We start from the raw sequence: 27765 nt of genomic DNA on the forward strand, positions 1-27765 counted from the left end.
AACAAAGCAGCACACTGACTAATAATCTGAAAAGCAAGTGAAGTTTGGCAAATTGTTTGATCGCCTACGGCGCCTTAATAGTAACGTAGCAGAAGTGAAACGGACTATTTTTCCCAGTTAGATAAACAGTACTTCCGTAGGTCTGGGAATGTAACTACTTTTGCAAAGTTATCACTTAATTGTTGCGTATGACTGAACTGGGTGAAATACGAGGGGAAGTCAAAAAGTAAATGGACTTCAGTTTCTCGCCGTGGGGTTTAGTAACACTGCTAGTATCCAGGGCTGAAGTATCGTCATCTGAAACTACTCTATACAGCGTGTCACTCTTATTCCCGCGTTAGTCGTTGTATTGTAGCAGAATGTGTAACATGGCAACTCCTGCGTCGATCTGCACCAAGAAGGAAATAGGGGCAGTGATTCGCTTTTTGTTTATGAAAGTTTTTAAACCTGCGGAAGTTATTCGTCGAATGCAAGCCCAGTATGGTGACAGCTGTTTATCGCGAAGCAAGATCTACGAATAGATAGAGCGCGGGGAAGAACTTCTCTATGTGACGAGGAAAGACCGGGCAAGCCATTGACGTCAACAACTGGAGACGATTTGGAAGTTGTTGAGGGTATGGTGATCGAAAGCAGACGAATCATAGTGGACGAAATAGCCAATGCTTTACATATTAGTCGTGGTTCAGCGTATTCCATCCTACACGACAGGCTAAATTTTCGGAAAGTATGTGCAAGATGGGTACCGAAAGAATTGTTAGCACAGCATAAGGCACAAAGAATGGACTTCTCTCGTAAGTATTTGGCCCCTTATCACAGCGAAGGAGATGGATTTTTACAGCAAACCGTTACTGAAGACACATGCATCATCACGAACTGAAAAATATAGTTTCGAGCACGGTTTGGGAACACCCATTATCACCAGAAGTTAAGAAATTTAAACGTCAACCATCAGTTGGAAGATTATTCTAACACTATTCAGGGACATGGAAGGTGTGGTAGCAAAGAGGCGAAACTGAGAACAGTGAGAACTATTGTGAAGTGTCACTAATTAAACTGAAACCTGCTATTACATGCAAACGTCGCGGAAAACTGCGAACAGGTGACATCCTGCAGCAAGATAACGCTCGGTCACATTCTGCCTAACGGACGGCCAAAAGATTAAAGGAATTGGGTTTCGAACTGTTGAAACACACGCCATACGGTACTCCAAGCGATTTCCATATCTTTGGAACATTTAAGGAAGCTCTCAAGAGAAGAAGATTTACAACCGATGCAGAAGTCATTGATGCGGCGCAACATTGGTTACAGGTGCAACCGAAAACATTTTTTTTTTCTGACAGAATCAAAAGACTAGTGAAATTTGGACAAAGTAAGCTGAAATTTAGGGAGGTTATGAAGAAAAATAATGCATGTTTCAGTTTTCTATCATCACAATAAATATTCCTTTTTTCAGACGTCCCTTTACTTTTTGACTTGCCCTCGTAAAATTCGTTTAGTAGCTAAACTGGAGGACGCGGGTATAATTCATTACTTATTCTCTTCGACTTTACGGTCAAGGAATATCAAGTGAGGAATATAAACAGATGGCTCTTGTGATTACTCTCTTGTAGTTAGTAGTGGAATAAATATCAATGGAGAAGTAAAACAATTTACAGCTCGTGTCGTTTACTGGTATTATTAAGTACTGTCTGCAGTTTTAACTGAGACGACACCGACATCTGTAAATTTGTTGAGCACTGAAGTCGTAGCTCTGAAAGAGCAGATTAGGAAAAATAACTGAATACCAGTAGTTACGTAGCACAAGACACGAAATAAGAGTTCATTCCTTCTCAGCATCAAATCAGAAAGTACCTGTAACGAAGCAAGTTCCTCTATAAGGATACTACGATCTTTCTAAAACTAAAAGCGCAGCCAGCTAAACTAAAATTCTTCGTTTTCCGTTGTTCGCGTTACGCCTAGCTGGAGCAGACCTGTGAATTCGTTGCTTAGGGGAAGCACAAAATGTTAGTTCACGCTACGTAAATTTAAACCAGGATGAAGTCTTGAAGTAGTTAACCTAGTAAAAGAACGTCACAGTTTATATCTGTGCATGCAGACTAGTTGGTTATTACGAAGATCAGAAGCGTGAATTTCTGTACATTTTGTGCAGCTACTGTAATAGTTAGAGAATGAAACGTACCGCACTCAACCACGGCTGACTTTTAGAGCAACAAACACAAATTTAAATTAGCATCTATGTGGCTCAGTAGCGTATTATTTATGCTACATGTCGAAATTATATAACATACTTCAAGTATTCATCATCGCCTCTTAACAGGGATACTATTTGAAACAGGCCACATTAATGTGACTACCTGTCAAAAGCCTAAATGGCGACCTTTTACATTGCGGACCGCTACGAGACGACCAAGAAGAGAGTCAGTGAGGTTCCGGTAGGCACCAGCAGGGATGGACAGCCATGCCGTCTCCAGTTATGTGGTCAGGTCGAGAGCCCATTGCACGAACAGACCGTTCGAGGTGGTTCCAAAGATGCTAGACTGAGGTTATATTCGGGGAGTTTGGTGGCGAGGTGAGCACTGTAAACTAATCCTGGTGCTATTCGAAAAAGTTTTGGAAATTTGTGGGAAGGTCCTATGGGACCAAACTGTTAGGGCATCAGTCCCTAGGCTTACACACTGCTTAATCTAACTTTAACTAACGCTAAGGACAACTCACATACCCATGCCCGAGGGAAGACTCGAACCTCCGACGGGAGGAGCCGCGCGAACCGTGGCAAGGCGCCTGAGACACCGCGGCGTGATATTTGAACCACCTGCGTACCCAGCAAGCTTTGACACACGTTGCATTGTCCTGCTGGTTGGTGCCACCGTGTCGAGGAAAATCAAACTGCATGAAGGAGTGAACATGGTCCCAAGAATAGAGGCATACTTTCGTTGATCCACTGTGCCTTGCAGAATGACGGGGTCACTCAGGGAATGCCACGAAAACATACCTCACATCATAATCCCCCCCCCCCCCCCCTCTTTGTTAGATGTTTCACACAGCACACGCCAACGACGATCTGTCCGATGGAGCATTAAACGTAATTCATCTCAAAAGGCCGCCTATCGCCACTCAGTGGACGTCCAAATTCCAGACTTCATAGCTGATAAACAGCGGTCAGCATGGGTTCACGAGCCAGCCACCTGCTGCAGAGGCCCATACATAGCAACGTCCACTAAACGGTCGTTGAGGAGACGTTGTTGGTAACCCCTTGATTCATCTGGGCAGTCAGTTGCTCAACAGTTGCACGTCTACTCTCCGGTACACATCTCCGCAGTCGTCGTTCAAGCTTGTCATATATGGTCCGTGATCCACTACAGTTTCCTCGTCGCTGGTTCTGGATAGTGCGATTTTTTCCCCATGCTCTGTATACTTTAAGCACGGCGACAGGCAAACACTTTACAAACATGCCTGCTTCAGAACTGTTTCTACCCTTGGCCAGAGAGGCAATGATCACACACTATAAGATCAAAAGTATCCGGACACCCGCAGAAACATACGTTTTTCACATTAGGTGCATTGTGCTGCCACCTATTGCCAGGTACTCCATATCGGCGACCTCAGTAGTCATTAGACACCGTGAGAGAGCAGAATGGGGACTTCAAACGTGGTCAGGTGATTGGGTGTCACTTGTTTCATACGTCTGTATGCGAGATTTCCACACTCCTAAACATCCCTAGGTGCGCTGTTTCCGATGTGATAGTGAAGTGGAAACGTGAAGGGACAGGTACAGCACAAAACCGTACAGGTGGACCTTCGTCTGCTGACTGACAGAGTCCGCCGACAGTTGAAAATGGTCGTAACGCGTATTAGGCAGAAATCTATATATAGACGATCACACAAGAATTCCAAACTGCATCAGAAACCACTGCAAGTACTGTGACAGTTAAGCGGGAGGTGAGAAAACTTGGATTTCATGGTCGAGCGGCTGCTCATAAGCTACACATCAGGCCGGTAAACGCCAAACGACGCCTCGCTTGGTGTATTGAGCTCACTGGAAATGCCGTGTGGCTAGGGCCTCCCGTCGGGTAGACCGTTCGCCTGGTGCAAGTCTTTGGAGTTGACGCCACTTCGGTGACTTGCGTGTCGATGGGGATGAAATGACGATGATAAGGACATCACAACAACCAATCACTAAGCAGAGAAAATCTCCGAACCAGCCGGGAATCGAACCCGGGCCGTTAGGTATGATGTTCCGTCGCGCTGACCACTCAGCTACCAGGGCGGACTATTGAGCGTAAACATGGTATGATTAAACAGCGCAAAAAGTTGTGTGGAGTGATAAATCACGGTAAACAATGTGGCGATCCGATGGTTGGGTGTGGGTATGGCGAATACCAGGTGAACGTCATCTGCCGGCGTGTGTAGTGCCAACAGTAAAATTCGGGGGCCGTGGTGGTGTGGTGTGGTCTTGTTTTTCATGGAGGGGGGCTTGCACTCCTTGTTTTCCGTGGCACTAACACAGCACATGCCTTCATGGATGTTTAAAGCGTTTTCTTGCTTCCCACTGTTGAAGAGCAATTCCGGCATGGCGACTGCATCCATCAACACGATCTAGCACCTGTTCATAATGCACGGTTTGTAATGGACTGGCCTCCACTGACTCCTGACCTGAATCCCATAGTACACCTTTGGTATGTTTTGGAACGCCGACTTCGTGCCAGGCCTCACCGATTGACATCAATACCTCTCTCCTCAGTGCATGGGCTGTCATTCCCCAAGAAACCTTCCAGCGCCTGACTGAACGTTTGCCTGCAAGAGTGGAAGCTGTCATGAAGGCTAACGGTGGGCCAACACCACATTGAATTCCAGCATTTCCGATGGAGGGTGCCAAGAACTCTTAAGTCATTTTGAGCCAGGTCTCCGGATACTTTTGATCACACAGTGTATCTTTCTGAAGGTCAGATAAATCACTACGTTTTTCCATTACGAGGAAGGATGCACTGTTCTCCTCGTCCTCCAATGCGCTTTATATACCCTGCACAGCTTGTACTGCCACCTGCCGCCTGTGAGTGGTTATTGGACATAACGTCTAACGTTGGCGGTCGACATATTAACGTGACTTGAACGAGTATGTTCGTGTAGCTTGACCCGCATCATTATTATGAGACGGCCTGTGCAGCGCCGGTAACAAACAGTTGCACTGAGCCTCCCCTCGGTCAGCTGGCACTGGCGCAGCCAGGGACGAGCGCCGCACTTGTCAGACGTCGCCGGTTGCGTCCACCTGCGGCCGACGGCCGGTAGGCAGCGGGCACGGCCGCTGTGCTGTGCCGAAGCAGGATATCCGGCGTGCGCGCGCTCAGGTCCGCACGGCAGACGGTACGGTACGCCAGCCAGCCAGCCAGCCAGCCAGCCCTCACGGCGCCGTCTCCGCCAGCAGACAGCGTCGGTTCGGGTGCCGCTTGACGGGGAGTTGGAACGCCCTATCCCGGCAGTGGTACATTTAGTGACTTGGCTTCCCTGTATTTCAGGAACCACTGTACCCATTGACACGAAACTACAGGGCATTAAACTGTATGTTCTGAGTCTACTGAACTAAAATAATTGCATTTCAGCCACAGCTTTAGGAAATACAGTTATTTAGTTACACGGTTAAAATTTTGTGTACTTTTTTGTACGTTATCCTAGATAATTCTAGTTACACACTACTGTACATTAAAATTTCTACGCCAAGAAGAAATGCAGATGATAAACGGGAATTCATTGGACAAATATATTATACTAGAACTGACATGTGATTACATTTTCACGCAATTTGGGTGCATACATCCTGAGAAATCATTACCCAGAACAACCACTTCTGGCCGTAATAACGGCCTTGAAATGCCTGGGCATTGAGTCAAACAGAGCTTGGATGGTGTGTACTGGTACAGCTGCCCATGCAGCTTCAACACGATAACACAGTTCATCAAGAGTAGTGACTGGTGTATTGTGACGAGCCAGTTGCTCGGCCACCACTGACCAGGCGTTTTCAATTGGTGAGAGATCTGGAGAATGTGTTGGCCAGGGCAGCAGTCGAACATTTTCTGTATCCAGAAAGGCCTCGTACAGGACCTGCAACATGTGGCCGTGCATTATCCTGCTGGAATGTGGGGTTCGCAGGGATCGAATGACGGGTAGAGCCACGGGTCGTAACACAACTCAAATGTAACGTCCACTGTTCAAAGTGCCGTCAATGCGAACAAGAGACCGAGACGTGTAACCAGTCGCGCCCCATACCATCACGCCGGGTTATACGCCAGTATGGCGATGACGAATACACGCTTCCAATGTGCGTTCACCGCGATGTCGCGAAACACGGATGCGACCATCATGATGCTGTAAACAGAACCTGGATTCATCCGAAAAAATAACGTTTTGCCAGGTTCCTCGTTGAGTACACTATCGCAGGCGCTCCTGTCTGTGATGCAGCGTCAAGGGTAACCGAAGCCATGGTTTCCGACCTGATAGTCCATACTGCTGCAAACGTTGTGCCGGCCGGGGTGGACGAGTGGTTCTAGGCGCTACAATCTGGAATCGCGACTGCTACGGTTGCGGTTCGAATCCTGCCTCGGGCATTGATGTGTGTGACGTCCTTAGGTTAGTTAGGTTTAAGTAGTTCTGAGTTCTAGGGGACTGATGACCTCGGAAGTTAAGTCCCATAGTGCTCAGAGCCATTTGCAAACGTTGTCGTTGACTCAGGGATCGAGACGTGGCTGCACGATCCGTTACAGCCATGCGGATAAGATTCCTGTCATCTCGACTGCTAGTGATACGAGGCCGTTGGGATCCAGCACGGCGTCCCTATTACCCTCCTGAACTCACCGATTCCATATTCTGCTAACAGTCATTGGAACTCGACCAATGCGAGCACCAATGTCGCGATACGATAAACCGCAATCGCGATGGGCTACAATCCGACCTTTATCGAAGTCGGTAACGTGATGGTACGCATTTCTCCTCCTTACACGAGGCATCACAACGTTTCTCCAGGCAACGCCAATCAACTCCTGTTTGTGAAAGAGAAATCGGTTGGAAACTTTCATGTCAGCACGTTGTAGGTGTCGCTACGGGCGCCAACCTTGTGTGAATGCTCTGAAAAGCTAATCATTTGCATATCACAGCAGCTTCTTCCTGTCAGTTGCATTTCGCGTCTGTAGCACGACATCTTCGTGGTGTAGCAATTTTAATGGCCAATAGTGGAATAACATTATCTACTTCTTTTAGTTCAGGATATGTATGTTATTACTCCCTGAAAACGTAAATAATCTACTGGAAGTGGCTTTTGAGATTAAGGGGAAAATGCAACAGAAAATGTAATTTTACAGGAACGGCTTCTTAATTTTCGAAAGACTGTAACTCACTTAATATATTTTTATTTTTAGTCACTCAGAAGCACCGTACACCATACTGTATATTACCCTCTTGATCTTTTGCCAATTTTTTTTTTTTCCCTTTCTTTCTGGACTCCGTAGTGGTGCACACTCTGCATTATCAATGCAAACCTTGTCTATCCGTTCAAGTTCTCTGATGCAGTATGCTCCAGGTTTAATTCCCATATGCTGAAGCACTTTCACCCTACCAACGTTGCCATCATTAAAAGCAATAACAGCATCACTGACCACCCCACTTTAGTGTCTTCATTCCAACAAGAACATTTTTTGGTAAGCGAGTCCGTATAGGATTATTGAACGACTCATTGAGATTTTGAGTCTGACCATGCAGACATTTCTTCAGTAATTCAGGATTTGCCAGGTCTCTGTAAATAGGTTCTATTCTAAGTGGGCTGCTTCTGCGCCGGCACCGCTGTGTAGCGCATTGCACTGGATCTCTGACTGCGCTTTCTTTGTAAGAGACTCTGTGGCTGGTTGGACTCGTTGTTGGAAGTTAATCGCCAGTAGTGTTGGGCAGTTGCAAGTTAAGTCGCCAGCAGTGATGGAAGTGCTGTTGGGCAGTTCGAGGTGAAGAGCCAGCAGTGATGAATGTTAGATATGAGAAGTTAGCATTGATGGACGGTAGAGGTCTGAAGTGTTAGCGTAGGCTAACGATCTGTACATGTTCGACTTGGAGATTGAATGTTATTAATGATTATATACCTTTGTACTAGATGTCAATGACGATTTCTATTCGTGTTTGAACTGGATGTCACATTATTAAGGTAAAAAATAACATTATTTGATTTGCAACAAAATCTTTCCTTTGCTGACCACATGCTTATTAGTGGTTAGTGGCTTTAGTAGTTAGAATCTTTTTATTTAGCTGGCAGAACTGACGTTCACTGTATTGCAGTAGTTCGCGTTTTGAAGATTTTTGTGAAATAAGTGCTTAATGAAATGTATAGGTTATTGGTTATTGTTAAGATTTCTTTTTAGTCAGGGCCATTCTTTTGATTAATTATTTGAAGCCAGGTTGCAATTTTTTTGAGCAGTCAGATTGCGTTGCGCTAGAATATTGTGGGTCAATGTGGACATGATAGGAAAAAGTAAAGAGAAAGTAGGCTCAGTGCGTTAAGTACTACTCAGATGTTTCAGAATCAAATAACGTAGACGTTTCATCAACTCTGTCATTCTGCCATTTAAGTACAGAAACACTCATTTGAATAAAGAAGTTTCAATATGATACCCATGACTGCTGCTGGTATGGAATGTTTATGCCTGTATGGACTGTTTGAGTACTGGGCATTGCAGTAATTGCAGTATGAATCAGGTCCAGGAGTTGACTGTAGGAGAAGGTAGTCTGCCTGCTTCATTTTGAACAAATCCTCAGTATTATTTCCAATGGCCATCCCAAAATACTGTTGTAGTTCATCAGTCATTTTGTCTGTCAGCGTGCCTCTTATGGTTTCACCATCAGAAAGCTTCTTGTCTCTCAAACTTTTTTTCAACTTCCTCAACCTGTTGCCCATCCTCTTCTGGATATGACCAACACATACCAGTTTTGCGATAATCTTCTCACCTTAAGGCTGAGCGGCTTCTACACTGTTATATGCTTTTGAGTCTCCATCACCTACGAACTTAGTGTTACACACTCCCACTTCGTTCACAGATCGACTAAAAACTTCAGTAGCCACAAAGGCCTCCATACCACCACTTGTTCCTTCATAATTTCTGTCACAGGTATGCCCTGCTTCATTCCATGACTTACACTTATAACAATGTTTGGTTAAAATCTGGAAATCTATAACCTTTTTCATTATTCACACTGGTCACCGTAGCAACAGAATTCTTAGAACTGTAAACACGCTTCTGCCAAGTGCCATCAAAAGCTACTGGTATGTCAGTCATATCATCATTTATTTTAACAGCTTCGTTTGCAGCACCCTTCATTGACTCACAATGCAACAGATTCCACAGCAGCTCCAATAAATCCTGTATACTTGTCGATTCTACAAGGTGAGCGTGGCATATTCATCACGGCACACTTTGTTTCTGCTGCAGTGTGTCCTTTGCCAATAGCTCTCAATCCAAAAAAAAAACACCTAACATTTACTTCATAATAATTATCTTTACACTTAGGAGAATTCCAAAATGAATCCGTATATTTTCAACTGGCACAATTAATGATAAGTTTCCTGTCCAGTCCATTTGATACCTCACTGTCTTCATGTAAACTAACTGGCCCTCCACATTTTACAACACACACATTCACCTAACACCCGTGCTAAGATGTGTAAATACATCAGAATATAACCTAACCTACCACTTAGACCACTTTCGTTTTGAGAAAACTGTGTATCACAACGTTTTATTTTAATCCTTGAAGCATTAATGGGTGTTTCTCTAGATACTGACAAGTTTGCCTGTATCTCATTGTCCTTAAGTTTACTCGCCCCATGTTGAACACAATGTTTCCCTTTATTCGAAAATCTATTACCATGAAACCCACGTTTCTTAAAAACACTTCGTTCTGGTGTCATACTTCACTTTTTGAGAGATTTATCAATCTATTCGTCACTTTTCCTTTTTTCCTTGGAAAAACGTTAGCACATCGACATACAACGCGTGTTTTTACTATGAAACGATACGATACTGTTTTTGACAGTGCTACCAATACAAACACGTAATTTAACTTTTATAACACAGCAATCCACAGACTTCTGTATAAAAAAATTACAGATCTCATTCTAAATGCGTTCGACAAAAGCAGAATACAGACGAGGGAACAAAACTCATAATTCGTGCATATGAGAGCTTTGACTAATGCATCGAACAGGTTCGTATCAGATGGAGGAAAGTGAATGGCGCATTCAGCTGTTATCAACGAACAGCACAGAACCGCCAGTGGTCGCGCTGATAAAGCATCGTCCACGTCGAAGCGGGAAGCGTGCCAGGCGCTGATTGGCCAGTACAGAGCTCCTAGTCATTCACTCCCACTGTGTGTGTGTGTGTGTGTGTGTGTGTGTGTGTGTGTGTGTGTGTGTGTGTGTCGCTACAGCACAAAAATTTGCAAGTGAGAGTAGGATTCGTGCGTTGAGGGTTCCGTACAAACTTAATAATGTGTGTAGATAGTTCTCATCGACCCTGGGGCTAGAGAATCTCTATGACTTTTCCTTGTTATCGATATCGATACTGGCAAGCATCAGCCCCGGTAATTCCAAAGTCGCATCACAATCTCTACAGTATTTCCTGAGACTAGCACAGACATTTACGAAGCAGGGGACTTCAGTTTATTTACGTAGAGAGAGAAGATTTAATAACATATTTTTGATTTACTCTCTAAAATATGACTGCAAGTTAAATTTTTTATTAGCATGCAGCAATATTTTTTTCTATTGCGCTTTTGACGGATTATGAATGCTATTGTAGGTTCTAATGCCAAAAAATATTTTTATGTAATATAATTACAAATTTTCGGATTTTTTTGTCTCTACCGGTAGTTGTACTGTGGAACCTTGCTTCTTGCTAAATTTCATGATGCTATGTCACCGGGACGTACCTTATAGGTTTTGATAAGCCACATTAAATTATTCGTTTGTGTGGCCACAGTGTCCGTAAGTTGCTTTATAATTCTTGAGGGTAATTTGTTCTGTCGTTGTTGTTGTTGTTGTTGTCTTCAGTCCTGAGACTGGTTTGATGCAGCTCTCCATGCTACTCTATCCTGTGCAAGCTGCTTCATCTCCCAGTACCTACTGCAACCTACATCCTTCTGAATCTGCTTAGTGTACTTATCTCTCGGTCTCCCTCTACGATTTTTACCCTCCACGCTGCCCTCCAACGCTAAATTTGTGATCCCTTGATGCCTCAAAACATGTCCTACCAACCGATCCCTTCTTCTAGTCAAGTTGTGCCACAAACTTCTCTTCTCCCCAATCCTATTCAATACCTCCTCATTAGTTACGTGATCTATCCACCTTATCTTCAGTACTCTTCTGTAGCACCACATCTCGAAAGCTTCTATTCTCTTCTTGTCCAAACTAGTTATTGTCCATGTTTCACTTCCATACATGGCTACACTCCAAACAAATACTTTCAGAAACGACTTCCTGATACATAAATCTATATTCGATGTTAACAAATTTCTCTTCTTCAGAAACGCTTTCCTTGCCATTGCCAGTCTACATTTTATATCCTCTCTACTTAGACCATCATCAGTTATTTTACTTCCTAAATAGCAAAACTCCTTTACTACTTTAAGTGTCTCATTTCCTAATCTAATTCCCTCAGCATCACCCGATTTAATTTGACTATATTCCATTATCCTCGTTTTGCTTTTGTTGATGTTCATCTTATATCCTCCTTTCAAGGCACTGTCCATTCCGTTCAACTGCTCTTCCAAGTCCTTTGCCGTCTCTAACAGAATTACGATGTCATCAGCGAACCTCAACATCTTTTCTTCTTCCTCAAAGTTTTTACTTCGTCTCCATGAATTTTAATACCTACTCCAAATTTTTCTTTTGTTTCCTTTACTGCTTGCTCAATATACAGATTGAATAACATCGGGGAGAGACCACAACCCTGTCTCACTCCCTTCCCAACCACTGCTTCCCTTTCATGCCCCTCGACTTTTATGACTGCCATCTGGTATCTGTACAAATTGTAAATAGCCTTTCGCTCCCTGTATTTTACCCCTGCCACCTTTAGAATTTGAAAAAGAGTATTCCAGTCAACATTGTCAAAAGCTTTCTCTAAGTCCACAAATGCTAGAAACGTAGGTTTGCCTTTTCTTAATCTTTCTTCTAAGATAAGTCGTAAGGTCAGTATTGCCTCACGTGTTCCAACATTTCGACGGAATCCAAACTGATCCTCCCCGAGGTCCGCATCTACCAGTTTTTCCATTCGTCTGTAAAGAATTCGCGTTAGTATTTTGCAGCTGTGACTTATTAAACTGATAGTTCGGTAATTTTCACATCTGTCAGCACCTGCTTTCTTTGGAATTGGAATTATTATATTCTTCTTGAAGTCTGAGGGTATTTCGCCTGTCTCATACATCTTGCTCACCAGCTGGTAGAGTTTTGTCATGACTGGCTCTCCCAAGGCCGTCAGTAGTTCTAATGGAATGTTGTCTACTCCGGGGGCCTTGTTTCGACTCAGGTCTTTCAGTGCTCTGTCAAACTCTTCACGCAGTATCGTATCTCCCATTTCGTCTTCATCTACATCCTCTTCCATTTCCATAATATTGTCCTCAAGTACATCACCCTTGTATAAACCTTCTGTATACTCCTTCCACCTTTTTTCCTTCCCTTCTTTGCTTAGAAACGGGTTGCCATCTGAGCTCTTGATATTCATACACGTAGTTCTCTTCTCTCCAAAGGTATCTTTAATTTTCCTGTAGGCAGTATCTATCTTACCCCTAGTGAGATAAGCTTCTACATCCTTACATTTGTCCTCTAGCCATCCCTCTTTAGCTATTGTGCACTTCCTGTCGATCTCATTTTTGAGACGTCTGTATTCCTTTTTGCCTGCTTCATTTACTGCATTTTTATATTTTCTCCTTTCATCAATTAAATTCAATATTTCTTCTGTTACCCAAGGATTTCTAGCAGCCCTCGTCTTTTTACCTACTTTATCCTCTGCTGCCTTCACTACTTCATCCCTCACAGCTACCCATTCTTCTTCTACGGTATTTCTTTCTCCTATTCCTGTCAATTGTCCCCTTATGCTCTCCCTGAAACTCTGTACAACCTCTGGTTCTTTCAGTTTATCCAGGTCCCATCTCCTTAATTTCCCACATTTTTGCAGTTTCTTCAGTTTTAATCTACAGGTCATAACCAATAGATTGTGGTCCGAGTCCACATCTGCCCTGGAAATGTCTTACAACTTAAAACCTGGTTCCTAAATCTCTGTCTTACCATTATATACCCTATCTGATTCCTTTTAGTATCTCCAGGGTTCTTCCACGTATACAACCTTCTTTCATGATTCTTAAACCAAGTGTTAGCTATGATTAAGTTGTGCTCTGTGCAAAATTCTACTAGGCGGCTTCCTCTTTCATTTCTTAGCCCCAATCCATATTCACCTACTATGTTTCCTTCTCTCCCTTCTCCTACAATCGAATTCCAGTCACCCATTACTATTAAATTTTCGTCTCCCTTCACTATCTGAATAATTTCTTTTATTTCATCGTACATTTCTTCAATTTCTTCGCCATCTGCAGAGGTAGTTGGCATATAAACTTGTACTACTGTCGTAGGCATGGGCTTTGTGTCTATCTTGGCCACAATAATGCGTTCACTATGCTGTTTGTAGTAGCTTACCCGCATTCCTATTTTCCTATTCATTATTAAAACTACTCCTGCATTACCCCTATTTGATTTTGTGTTTATAACCCTGTAGTCACCTGACCAGAAGTCTTGTTCTTCCTGCCACCGAACTTCACTAATTCCCACTCTATCTAACTTTAACCTATCCATTTCCCTTTTTAAATTTTCTAACCTACCTGCCCGATTAAGGGATCTGACATTCCACGCTCCGATCAGTAGAACGCCAGTTTTCTTTCTCCTGATAACGACATCCTCCTGAGTAGTCCCCGCCCGGAGATCCGAATGGGGGACTATTTTACCTCCGGAATATTTTACCAAAGAGGATGCCATCATCATTTAATCATACAGTAAAGCTGCATGTCCTCGGGGTTGTTTCCCCTTGCTTTCAGCCGTTCGCAGTACCAGCACAGCAAGGCCGTTTTGGTTAATGTTGCAAGGCCAGATCAGTCAATCATCCAGACTGTTGCCCCTGCAACTACTGAAAAGGCTGCTGCCCCTCTTCAGGAACTACATGTTTGTCTGGCCTCTCAACAGATACCCCTCCGTTGTGGTTGCACCTACGGTACGGCCATCTGTATCGCTGAGGCACGCAAGCCTCCCCACCAACGGCAAGGTCCGTGGTTCATGGGCAAAAATGCGTGGTTTTTTCACCAAAGGCATTTCGCTTTATTGAGGTAAAGCACCACAGTAGTCTATAATTACGTTATTTACATCTTGATTTGCTTTTAGATCGAAAAACAGTTCGTTAAGAATAAGTTGATTTGTACTTACGGTTATTTTCGATTGATTTCTCGCTTACGTCGGGAAATGCCGTCTGCTAGCACATCGCTGCTTTTTCGATTTAAAAGCAAATCGGCTTGTGTATGGTCCCGACTCATCTGCAGTTCTCATTTATGCCGTCTTCTCTCCCTTTTCGTCGCACTGCTTGTATCGCCATCCTTACCTCTTTCTCTTTCATTGCCATTGTCTCTCACTATCTATCAGTACCTCCTCTTACTTTGGTTCCCAGAACTATTGTCGTATTCCCTCTTTCTCTTTCGCTGACACTTTCTCCCCCCATCTCTCTCTCTCTCTCTCTCTCTCTCTCTCTCTCTCTCTCTCTCTCTCTCTCTCTCTCTTTCTCCGTCCCTTTCTCTCCTCCCCCCCCCCTTCACTTTCACTACCACCTCTCTTCCTTCGCCATCACTGTCTCTCTGCAGCTCTCTTTCAGCACAAAGATGCGCAAATTATTTTTATACCAAAGCTTTTGGCGAAGAAAACGGGTTGAGAACTGAGGAAATTGGTACCCCATATTTCTGTCATAGTCTTTTAAAGAGGAACATGAACAGGAGCATTTTCCGCTCGTTCCCTTCTCTTTCCTGCATCAGCTGGGTGTGCTGCTTATATGAAATGACTTCTTTAGGTAAGTAAATACTTCGACACATTTACATGGGGTATCTGCGCCAGAGGTATACACAAACAAACCATTATAACGAAAGAATTCGACATTTTATGTTGTGTAGTAAATACACACCCTCATGGCCCTCACCATCTCATGAACAAACAACAAACGGAGGACCACACTGAATTGTACCAACATGTTGGAAATCACTTTTCGTTTGGTGTTCAGCTCCTTCAGCGATTCTGTTTTCATCTCATCAATGGTGCCAAAACAATGTCCTTTCATGGTTCTCTTCAGCCTCAGGAATAGAAAGAAGTTGCTGGGGGCCATGTCGGCGCACACAGTGGTTGAGACAACGTAACGGTTTTGTTTCTTACCAAAAAGTCACGAATACGCATTGAGGTGTGAGCGGGAGCATTATCGTGACATATTGTGATTTTGCCACAATTCTGCTCGTTTTCTTCGGATTGCTTCATGCAAACGACAAATAAATTCAAAGTAGTAATTCTTTTTGACCGTAAGAACATGAAGCAGGAACTCATTATGCACTACCCCATTGTAATGGGAAAAAAAAAAATTGAGAGAACCTTCACACGTGGACGAAACTGTCGATTTTTTTTTTCCATCTTGACTCTTCAGACAGTTTTCATTGGGACGGTTGGTCCTTGGTTTCGACGTCATACCCTTATACCCCAGTTTCGTCACATATTATAGCCTTCTTTATAAGTTCTGGATCGTTGTCGACTTCGATAACCAATCCCTGAGCAACTTTTACGCGACGTCGTTCTTGGTTGAAATTCAATAATTTCGGAACAAACTTTGCTGCTACACATTTCATGTCCAAAACATCCGAAATAATTGCTTGGCATGAGCGAAAAGATACATCAACATCGTCAGCAACCTCTTAGATGGTGATTCGACAATTTTTCAGAACCATTTTCTTTACTTCTTCCACACTGCCGTCACTGAAATTACGCAGATCGATCAGCTTTGGAGCCAAACCAACGTATAACTAAAACAGCGAAAAGTACATTACACACACTGACAATATATTACTACAACCACTTGACGAGCTTTTATGGCTAACGAGGTTGAAGACAACGACTGGAAGGACACCGAAATATAATTATCTGTAGTGCTTTGGTTAAACTAAATGTAGTTTCCAAAAAGAATGAGTCCGATGTGTCGGAAACGGAAAGTGTATATTCAGCCTGCATTATTAATTCTGACTTACGGTCTTTCATGCAAAAACCATTTCAAAACTGAGGGTGTCAGTATATTCGTGGCACATGAACATGAGACAAATTAATAATTGTCACAATGGATGTTTTGTGACAATAAAACGGAATCGTTAAAACAATCGTGGTTGTTTTAAAGTATTAATCAAAAGAGGAAAGGCCGCTGGACCTAATGGGATACCAGTTCGATTATACACAGAGTACGCGAAGGAACTTGCCCCCCCTTCTTGCAGCAGTGTATCGTAGGTCTCTAGAAGAGCGTAGCGTTCCAAGAGATTTTCAAGAAGGGGCGTCTAACAGATGTGCAGAACTATAGACCTATATCTCTGACGTCGATCAGTTGAATTTTGGAACACGTATTCTGTTCGAGTATAATGACTTTTCTGGAGACTACAAATCAACTCTGTAGGAATCAGCATGGGTTTCGAAAAAGACGATCGTGTGAAACCCAGCTAGCGCTATTCGTCCACGAGACTCAGAGGGTCATAGACACGGGTTCCCAGGTAGATGCCGTGTTTCTTGACTTCCGCAAGGTGTTCGATACAGTTCCCCCCAGTCGTTTAATGAACAAAGTAAGAGCATATGGACTATCAGACCAACTGTGTGATTGGATTGAAGAGTTCCTCGATAACAGAACGCAGCATGTCATTCTCAAAGGAGCGAAGTCTTCCGAAGTAAGAGTGACTTCAGGTGTGCCGCAGGGGAATGTCGTAGGACCGTTGCTATTCACAACTTATATAAATGACCTTATGGATAACGTCGGAAGTTCACTGAGGCTTTTTGCGGATGATGCTGTGGTGTATCGAGAGGTTGTAACAATACAAAATTGTACTGAAATGCAGGAGGATCTGCAACGAATTGACGCATGATGCAGGGAATGGCAATTGAATCTCAATGTAGACTAGTGTAATGTGCTGCGAATACATAGAAAGAAAGATCCTTCATCATTTAGCTACAATATAGCAGATCAGCAACTGGAAGCAGTTAATTCCACAAATTATCTGGGAGTAGCATTAGGAGTGATTTAAAATGGAATGACCATATAAAATTAATCGTCGGTAAAGCAGATGCCAGACTCAGATTCATTGGAAGAATCCTAAGGAAATGCAATCCGAAAACAAAGGAAGTAGGTTACAGAACACTTGTTCGCCCACTGCTTGAATACTACTCACTGGTGTGGGATCCGTACCAGATAGGGTTGATAGAAGAGAGAGACAAGATCCAACGGAGAGCAGCGCGCTCCGTTACAGGATCATTTAGTAATCGCGAAAGCGTTAAGGAGATGATAAACTCCAGTGCAAGACTCTGCAAGAAAGACGCTCAGTAGCTCGGTATGGGCTTCTGTTGAAGTTCCGAGAACATACCTTCACCGAGGAGTCAAGCAGTATATTGCTCCCTCCTACGTATATCTCGCGAAGAGACCATGGGGATAAAATCAGAGAGATTAGAGTCCACACAAAGGCATACTGACAATCTTTCTTTCCACGAACAATTCGAGACTGGAATAGAAGGGAGAACCGATAGAGGTACTCAAGGTACCATCCGCCACACACCGTCAGATGGCTTGCGGAGTGTGGATGTGGATGTAGATGTAGATGTCTTCGATAAACCCGCGAACTTCACAGACCGTTCCTCAGCCAGGCACAACAAAATTTATCAATTAAAGTTGTAAGCACCTCTACAACTAATGTCTCGTTGGATAATATTCTGATCCTCTTCCTAACGTTCGCGCTGAGCAGGGAGTGAGCTCATAAACTTTTATTGATGGTAGAATACTGTTCTAGCAGTTTCAGGAAACGTCTGCGACTTTTGCTGGTTCTCAAAGAAATCGTCAAATACCGTAAAAGGCTATGTATATTTTAATGGTTCCGTCTCAATTCCATAAAACATCCATCGTGTCAGTTATTAATTTCTCTAAGAACCATAGTCATTCATAAACTGGATGACTGTTTCGGACACGAATTTCCATCCGCAGTTTATTTTTCTCCTGGAAGCTTCTAAAATTTCCAGTGTTTCTATGTATACAGGACAAAAATAAACTTCAGATGGAAACCCGTGTCCGAAACCGTCGTCCACCCAGGCAAAAGAGCTTCGCATTCATAAGAGATACGGCTGTCTACGCAGCAACAAGCTCCATCGTGGCGATCACTGTATAACAAACAACATTGCGAGATGTTCAGCCTACGGTCCGTCAGCGCGCTAAGTCACGATTGTTGCCGAAGGGGTGGCCATGTGGCGACCGCCGGCGCCTACAGGTTCGACGCTCCGCAGCATCGTCGGATGACGTTTCCGGACACGGGTTCTGATCCTCGATTTGGTCCTCGAGGTACCCTCTACAACCCCTCTATGTTTATTCTAACATTTCTGAGACACACCCTGTGCGTAGCTAAACCGTGCAACAAATTGATATAAAATGGGTAAAAGTGAAGTACCTTTGTATCTCACAGTTTGTCAAGCGAGCAATGGACAGATGCACGTTGGGAACTACTTGGAGGGGGGAGGAGTACCAGGAATCTGATTGGAGTGGAAGGGAAATTAAATAAAAAAAACAGGAAGACAAAAGATGTACCAGGAATCTCACTGACGTGGATGGAAGGAAGATTAAGTTCAACTTCCTGTCTACAAGGATGTCAGTAGAGACGGCGCACACGCTCGGCTGACACAAGTGGTGCAGGAAACCGAAAAAGCCCTGAAGGGGGAAGATGTAATTACGACTCTACATTACAGCAAAGTGAATGAGTGGTAGGCAGAACAAGAAAGCTTTAGGCTGGGTTCCAAGGGATAAGAGAAGAGCGAAGCAACCTATTAAATGAAGGTGAACACATGACGAGAAAAAAACTTGCAAGACGACGAAGACACGTGCAGCTGAATACTTTGATACATCTGCAGAAGGTCTATATCCAGCAGTGGATCTCAAATTGATGATAATGGTAATACCCTGTGTTGAGAGACACTCAAGGAAGCCGAGGAAGTTAAAAACTTTGATTAATATTCCAGACTTCCAAATACTGAATTTCCAGACAAAAGCTGGACATTCTGTTATGACGGAACAATTGCTATGAATATTGTTACGGATAAACTGCAGTAAACAATCCAGTCAAACGGAGAAACATCCATACATGACACGAACTGAAAAGATACTTGTATAATGTCAGTCTCACGAACGTTGCAACATTTCTCAGACAATAGAACTCCTTCTATTAACTGCATTTTCTGAGTAGTACCTTCTTCATAATACCTATTTTCAAAATCATTTTGCGAATTTTCCTCCAACATCTCCATCCGATGCTTATACTTCGAGGATTACTTCCGCACTTCTTTGCCTAATGTACCTTCATTCTTCAGCTCCTCTTTATAAGCTCTCAGCATACCCCAAACTTCAGTAATTTTCACTATTCTACTTTGCAGTTCTCAGTTCTCACACTGTGTTTCAATTTTGTGGTTTAACATTTCTACGTATAAAACAGGGGGAAAAATTCATCCAGCACGGGAAGAGGAAGGGAAACGAAACTTCAAGCGTTGAGAAGGTATGTGATGTTATTTCAGTGAATACAAAATCGAGGCAAATTTACAAAGATCTTGGCTGTATGAATCCACTTACCAGTATGACGTTGAACCCCCTCTTGTCTGAATGCATGCACTGATTCGGTTGGTACGGGTGTCAAACGGGTGTTCCAACTTTGAGGCAAGCTCTGACAACTATTGTAACTAGTCGTTGATATACTGCAATATGGCACTGGGGCGGACTCGACGTCCGAACTGATCTCAAACATGTTACGAGGGTCAGATCTGGTGTATCTTCCTGGCCACGGGAGTATCTCGCTATCACACAGATAGTTCATAGAAACATGGGCCATGTGTGGACGAGCATTGTGCTGTTGCAAAATGTCACCACGATGCTGTCACCTGAGAGGTAACACGTCAGGACGCAGGATGGCCGCAGCGCACAGTTGTGCCATCAGGGTTCCTTCAATAAGCCGCAGTCGTGGCCTGAAGTCATACCGTAGGCTCCCAACACCACAACTCTAGGAGTAAAAGTGTTGTGTATGTCCAAAATATTTGTAGAATGATACCTCTGCCTACGTCGACATCATACTCGTCGACGATTGTTACCTGAGGTATTTTAGAACCAAGTACGCCTCCTTTCATCGGCAGTCCATTCTCCAAGTCACGGCCCTACTCCAAACGTAGCCATCTGTGATGTGGTGTCAAAGGTAACCTTCACATAAGAAGGTAATTCTCTTCCGGCTACTGCTAGTATCCAACCAATCGTGTGGGACGACAGCCGGTCGTTGTGGCCGAGCGGTTCTAGGCGCTTCAGTCTGGAACCGACAGACCGCTATGGTCGCAGGTTCGAATCCTGCCTCGGGCGTGGATATGTGTGCTGTCGTTAGGTTAGTTAGGTTTAAGTAGTTCTAAGTTCTAGGGGACTGATGACCTCAGATGTTAGATCCCATTGTGCTCAGAGCCATTTGAACCACTTGTGGGACGACAGAGAATGTTGCAGGGAGTTAATTATTGTTCTCGGACGGTAGTAGCAGATGTGATTACGTTGTGCTAGGTGCACAATAAAACCTCAGTTCCTTGTGGTGGTCAGATGTGGTCGCCAGAACTTTTAAAGACGAATATGCCAGCCCTCACGTTCCCACGCAGTCCAACATCGGGCCACTGTCACATGAGAATGCCTCACGAATCTGGATATTGCTCGATTCGACCTGACGGGCAAACAGATACCCACAATGAGGTCCCTTTCAGACTCGGTATAATGCTGATAACGCTGTCCAACACGATTATGGCGCACCCCCATGCCCTTCACTGCGATCACTCAACATCTGACGCTATTCACGCCAAGGCCTGGTGACAATACAACACTAACACTCCGTTCTATCTGTCACAGAGAATTTGAATTCCGACCATTTACATACTCGCCGACGGTATGTAATTGTACGAAGTTACACGGACATCTGACCATGTCGTCTTGATGCTGGAGTGTTTTTTATCGGGCACTGTAAAAACGGAAGTGGGGAATTAGCCATAACGTCGGCTTTTTTTCCTCAAAAAAATTGTATGATAATTACATGCTGCGCTGTAGGACAGTTCTCTTTCAGAACCAAAATAACTTAACAACTAACGCCCCGTATGCTGATTTTTAATAATCACAACCAGTAAACGTTAGCTATTCCTCTATTAGCAGCGACCCTATGCAGCAATTATTAGGCTACTTCATTTACAGCTCTCTCCTTTGGCATTTTCCCTACACATTGTGGGCGATTCTATTCAATTGTATGGGTTTGGTACACTTCGATTGAAATCAGGGGAGGTAAGGGAAGAATTATTAGTAAACTATGTAATAACATAGTCGACAAAGGCAATCACAAAGTACCGTGCAAATTCTTTAGAGTTCTGTCAAGATGATGCAATACAGAACGTGGCATTCACGAGACCGTTGGAAGTTTATACTCCATCTCAAAAAGTCCCGCCAAAGCATAACAAGTGAAGGTCGGGAGGCGAATGTTTATTTACACAAATGTGCACACGATGACTCATGCACGCCTCGCCAGAGCGCCATGGTAGGTTTCGTCTTGCGGAGTGGAATTCAACAGACTGCTGTTGAGATGTAAAATGGAAGGAAGGATAATGTTTGACGTTCTGCCTCATTGTGATCATTGGAGACGGAGTACTAAGCTCAGCAGGCCAAGGATGGGAGAGGAAATTGGTATTGGCCTCGTTAAAAAAAATGAAATATCCAATCCCATACCCGTGACAAAGCCATTCTCCACAATACCCCCCATTCTTCCAGCAGTGCTAGTCCCATATGTTACGCATTCCTGTGAAGTTTGTGAGATGGGAGTAATACGTAAGGCCGGAGTAAAGATGTAAATGTGGGTCTTTTAGTCGCGTCTGGATAGCTTTGCCGGCGTAGCATTTTCCTGCGGAAGATAAAGGTTCCGCTTTCTAGTCCCGGTCCGTCCCACAGTTTTAATCTGCCCAAAAGTTTCAAATCACCGCACACTACGATCCAGAGTGAAAATTCATTCTGGAAATTATCCTCGTGTTGGCCCGAAATGATTTAGGAAAGTAGAGGGAAACCAAAGTCCGAACTATCTTCAGGACTTGAGCCCAGCTCCATCCGAATCCGAGGTGCCATTAACTTCCGCGTCAGTTTGCTTGGTCGGCTCTGTTGATAACGGGACCCCGTCCAGCAAGAGCTTCAATGTTCAGTATTTGATCATATGAAGAGATTAGTTTTCAAATATTGACACAGTACATCTTCGTCAAACACCTCGCAGTGAACAGTGCCCGTTCTTGACGGCTTACCGCTACTCCCGTTATCCGAGGAGAGGATCACAGCTAATCTTCATCGAATCAAGAAATAGCGCAAACATAAAACAATGAAGTTTTAAGCGCTACGATAGAAGAAGAAGAAGAAGATGATGATGATGATGAAAAATATTCTTAATGGAGTGTTCTAAACTGACAAGGGGGTATGTGCAGGGCTTGGCCAAGAATTAAAGTGACAGAAGTGGTAGTAGCTCCGGATGGCCAAACGCGATCAGAAAATAATAGTTTTGGCGCGGGTCGGGCGAGGCATGAATGGTAGTGTGGTTTCCAATCACAGGTTGGTGCAGTGACAGGATTGCAAAACGGTAATCAGAGGGTCGTGGGGTCGAGTCCCAAACAAGAAACTTTATTTTGAATTTTTACGTTACTTACAATGCAAACGAACCGAAATAAAGCTCAACAGATTGTATTTATTATCATAAAAAGCGTGAAAAGAAAAGGTAAAGGAAAGTTTGGGAGTGCAAGTAAATCTCTAGGAAGAAGGGATCGTAAGGCACACACGAGAACTGGTTGTATAAAATAAGACACTTATCGTGTTTCAAGATCGAGGTTTACCATCGTGTAGCGTAAAAATGATTCCCCTCCAAATGCACTCCGCTTGTGTAGCCTGCGACGTCTGTTTCTATATTCATGTAAGGAATTTGATAAAAAAAGTTTAAGAACTGCTCTCGTTTCATCGAGAGGGAAAAATAAATAATACCCCAAGTTTATTTTTGTGTGGAAAATTTAAAACAACTATGAAACAGTAAAAATGCATTCATGGCGTATGTAAAATGGCGAGATAATTATTGCTTCCCCAGTACGTGTAAATCAGCTGTAAAATAATAAAAGTATGTAATTTTATATTTGAAATTTTCGTGTACGCCTTACAATCCTTTCACGGGAATTTATTTTCAATTCCAAATTTTGCTTTGCCTTTTCAAGCCTTTAAACAAAATAAGTACGATATACGTAGCATACTTCGGTTTATTTTCATGTCAAGTAGCGTAAAAATTTAAAATAACAAGTTTCTGCATGGAGGCTCGACCCCATCACCCTCCGATTGCCATTCTGTACTCTTTCTTTTGCGCCAACCACTGCCTGCGAACTATGCTAACATTGGAACATGAGGCGCTAAAAATGCCTGTTTTTCCTAAACGCTTGGCGATCTGTGGTTTCCACTTTCATTTCTGGCCAAGCCCTGCGCGTACCTTAAATCTGGACGAAATCGGTGATGTCGGGTCGGCATGGCACCTCTAGTGAGTAGTCAAAACCTGTAAGTACTGGATATAGTACATTTTGACTCCGTGTGAGCAGCGAAATATGAGATGAAAGCTTCGTTGATCAAATTATATTTTTACACAACTCCAGAATACTCTACATTGCTGGCAAATTTGTCTGATCCACTTATCCAATTTATTAACGAATGCAGAAGTTTTAGTCACATCTGCACCTCTTTGCTTCAGCTCTACGAATCACTATTCTGTATTTATAAAAGTGTCCATCTCCAATTTTGATACCTTTTTGTAATCAGTTATTAACGTCTGCTACTCACACTGTACGGTTCACACAAGCTGAAAGGTCGCGCAGTTGTGCCTGTCCTTTACGTCAATCTAGACACAATCTGTTCGTTATCTCTGCACGAATTCTACTTATCTCGTCAGGCTACCGCAGTATTAGACCACGCCTGCCTTCCTCTCTCCCATTTTGCGCTACAATTTCTCACTTGTTAATCCGTAGGGCAAGCTTCCCACTTTCTACGCCTCGCAGCAGAGTTTATCGCAAAATTTCAAGAAGTTCTTCTTTGCAACAAGTTGAGGAAAAGACGAGTTCGGTATAACCTCTCGCTGAGGGCGAACTATGGGAGAAGGGCACATGTTCGAAATGGGGATGGTGGGGACCGAAAACTTTCACGTACTTTCCAAGGAAATCATCCTGGCTTTTACCATGAAGTATTTATAGAAAACACAGAAAGACTTTACTTTAGTGGGCGAGCGGTTCTAGGCGCTTCAGTTCGGAACCGCGCGACGCTACGGTCGCAGGTTCGAATCCTGCCTCGGGCATGGATGTGTGTGATGTCCTTAGGTTAGTTAGGTTTAAGTAGTTCTAAGCTCTAGGGAACTGATGACCTGAGATGTTAAGTCTCACAGTGCTCAGAGCCATTTGAACCACTTTGAACTTTAACTCTAGTCTTCCTGAAAGCGAATTCTTCGCGCAACTTCGCTGGGTGTAGAAACCTGTTGAGTATTCTGTAGTTACCAGTGCCTTTTATTCTTTCTAATTGTACGACACAGACCATACAACGTATATTTTTCAACGTGGGCGTACTGTACTCGGCCATCATAACTAATATGGTATGGCTACCGCACGAGATCTTTTTATGAATTTCACAGACGCCTTACTGCTTACTGACACAAGCACAACGCTGGAGCAATCTGCAGTTGACGGTTAGTGAAGGTCCGTCGCCAAATTCCAATGTTCCACTGTGCAGGCAAGTTCAGTTTTTGCTTCCGTGACATTTGAATTGGTCGCCAGCAATCATTAGAGTACAACGGAATAATATGAATGTAAGTTTCGAGAAACTTTTACGTCCATACTGTAAATTACTAGCCGTGAGACGCTTGTCGAATACGAAGCGAAACCGGTATCAAAAATGACGAGCAAGTACGTACATTACACGAAGCCATACATGCCGTATACCCTATAAACTATCAACTTTTCCCGTGCTGTCTCAGTTTAAAACGCGATCAAGCATGGAAGTATACAGCATCACAAAGACGCTATGTATGTCTTTGTTTTTAGTTCTGAAGATTCTGAGGACAGGCAAGACGGACGAAATGTACGTGAGACAGATTCAATGCGCTACTGTTTGAGATTAATTTGATATTGTTCGTTGTTTATCGACCTGTACCGGAACCCAAATGATGGAACTGTGTGTGACACGTTCACCAGGGGGCGTGGCGCTCTAAGGATTGAACCGTGTCATTTCAAACAGACGGTTAATACAACATATTAGCTGTATTACCACCAACGCTCTTCAGAATTTTAATTTGATTGCCCATTCAGTAGAAGCTCTAATAGATGGCCATACTAAATACCCTGTAGATAAATAAACAAATAAATCATAGGCATTAAGACAGAACATCGCAAATGTGTCATTCTTTACAAAGGACGTTTCAGGAAGAAAATAGCATCGGACGAACATCTTTTCTGTCATGATCTGGAGTTCTTAACTAGAAAAACTATCTTAGCAAATGAAACTTAGTTTGCCAGGCCGAGAAGCTGCATATCCATGAGACGCTCACGACAAAGTCAGCTAAGCATTTGCATCATTTCATGTATATAGCAATAATCGTTTCTATCCGTGGTTGATTTAAAACTGTCTATACAAAGGATTGATTACCAGTTCATATTTTGCTTAAAGCAAGCTGTAGCCCCACCCATAATATACCCCTAAGCATACAAGAATTCAGATGTTCTGTTTCTTCTAAACTGCTTGGAATCAAAAAACAAATAAATCTAATACATCAGTTGTACCAAGTTCACCAGTAGGCTATACGCAAGCGGGGTAGTATTCATATCAAATCTCAAGGTCACCGCGAATCGACGACCCAGTGGCACATATTTGTTTCTTACAATTCCAGACATCCGCAGAATTTTGTAAACACTTGCGCCATTTCTGGCTATTTTTGTATTATCGAAACGAGTGGGACTGATTTTGGACTGTGCAATGCAGTGTTCGTTACACGCATTTCGTAATGATAAAATTGCTTTCAACGTGACAGATAGGTCTATTAATACGTAATTGATATGTGCTGTTCTTTCTAATTTCACTTAATTATCACTAATTTCACTTGAGTATCACTATTTATCAATATAAATTATGCCGCTTCCTTGCCACTGTAAACAGAACCGGGATTTTCTTTCTTTTTAAGAGAGGAAAGCAGAACTGTTCCATAACAAGAATAAAAATTAAAAATGTAGTTGGTATCATAACTGACTCCCTTCACAGTCTCTACCACACATTTTGTAACCTACATAAACAATTGCGGTACACAGAAGTACTCCGGATGTGAGTGTGGCAAGATATTTATACTGCTGTTAATGCGAAAAGAAGTATTTTTAGGTACCTGCTAATACACACGCTAAATGCTGGTCGAAAGAGGAAATCTTAGTAATGTGAATCATATGACAGTAGGCTATCAGATCACTGATCGGGGATTAAAACGCTTGCAACATAGAAAACATTTTATGACAGCTGTACTATTCCACTTGTTTTGGTCACTTCATCGGATACTCGAGATCTGACATATTTTTCTTGCTCAAGTAATAGTAATTTTCAAGTACAATATAGTGAACTACGTAGGTGCCGGGGTCTACAGAACACCACGCGCGCGTCTGTCACTCCCATGTGTCCTTGGTATGGACGCACACCCGTAATTTACGACTGTAAACAAATGATTTATTTTCTTAAATTATACTTGGAAAGCGTATCATGGGTACTTACCGTCATCTGCAGCACTTACTTCATGCAACACTACATATTATAGCATAAAACAAGAACTGGATTAAATCACAACACTTGTCATTTGCTCAAGTCGAGAACTGTTTGCACATGTTTACACGACCACCCACAAATAAAATTGATTTTCTTCGATAAATTTAACACTGCACACACGACAATTTCATAAAAACCATCCTGACACAAACTAAAAGATCTCTTTTAGTTAGGACTGCTGTAATTTTCCATATAATGCTCACCTGCTCTTGCTCCGCCGTCAGAGCAGCAGCCATGTTGGCTATCTTGAACTACTACACACCAAACGCTTCGCGATCTTCTGTTGTCACGCATCGGATGCGTCCCCCCTCCTTTTCCCGTTTGACAAGACGGCAGCGTAGCGATATACAGTCAGTACTAAATAAGGTCCGCTAGTAAATCTTAATCGACGTACGCTAACATGTTTCTGAAAGATAATTAATATGCAGTAAAAATTTGTTTTTAAATCACACAAGCATCAGTAGTCCGGACATTTTAAGGGATCGTACACTTCTGTACACTGTTCAATGAAATTCATGATGCGGCTGCAACGCCTCCAAATGAACAG

The 27765-nt window shown here is 43.1% G+C and overlaps 1 protein-coding gene across 1 annotated transcript in view; it reads right to left on the minus strand.

The window, feature by feature from the left end:
* The window catches only part of LOC126281942 (tyrosine-protein phosphatase non-receptor type 9), a 769005-nt gene extending 741498 nt beyond the window's left edge, over positions 1–27507 (minus strand). Inside the window, exon 1 of the mRNA XM_049981290.1 lies at positions 27422–27507. Within this exon, the coding sequence (XP_049837247.1) occupies positions 27422–27454 (33 nt within the window). The 5' untranslated portion in view covers positions 27455–27507. The remainder of the gene's footprint in view (positions 1–27421) is intronic.
* Positions 27508–27765: the final 258 nt, after the last annotated feature.

This window comes from Schistocerca gregaria, chromosome 7 (assembly GCF_023897955.1).
Source record: "Schistocerca gregaria isolate iqSchGreg1 chromosome 7, iqSchGreg1.2, whole genome shotgun sequence".
Lineage (NCBI taxonomy): Eukaryota > Metazoa > Arthropoda > Insecta > Orthoptera > Acrididae > Schistocerca > Schistocerca gregaria.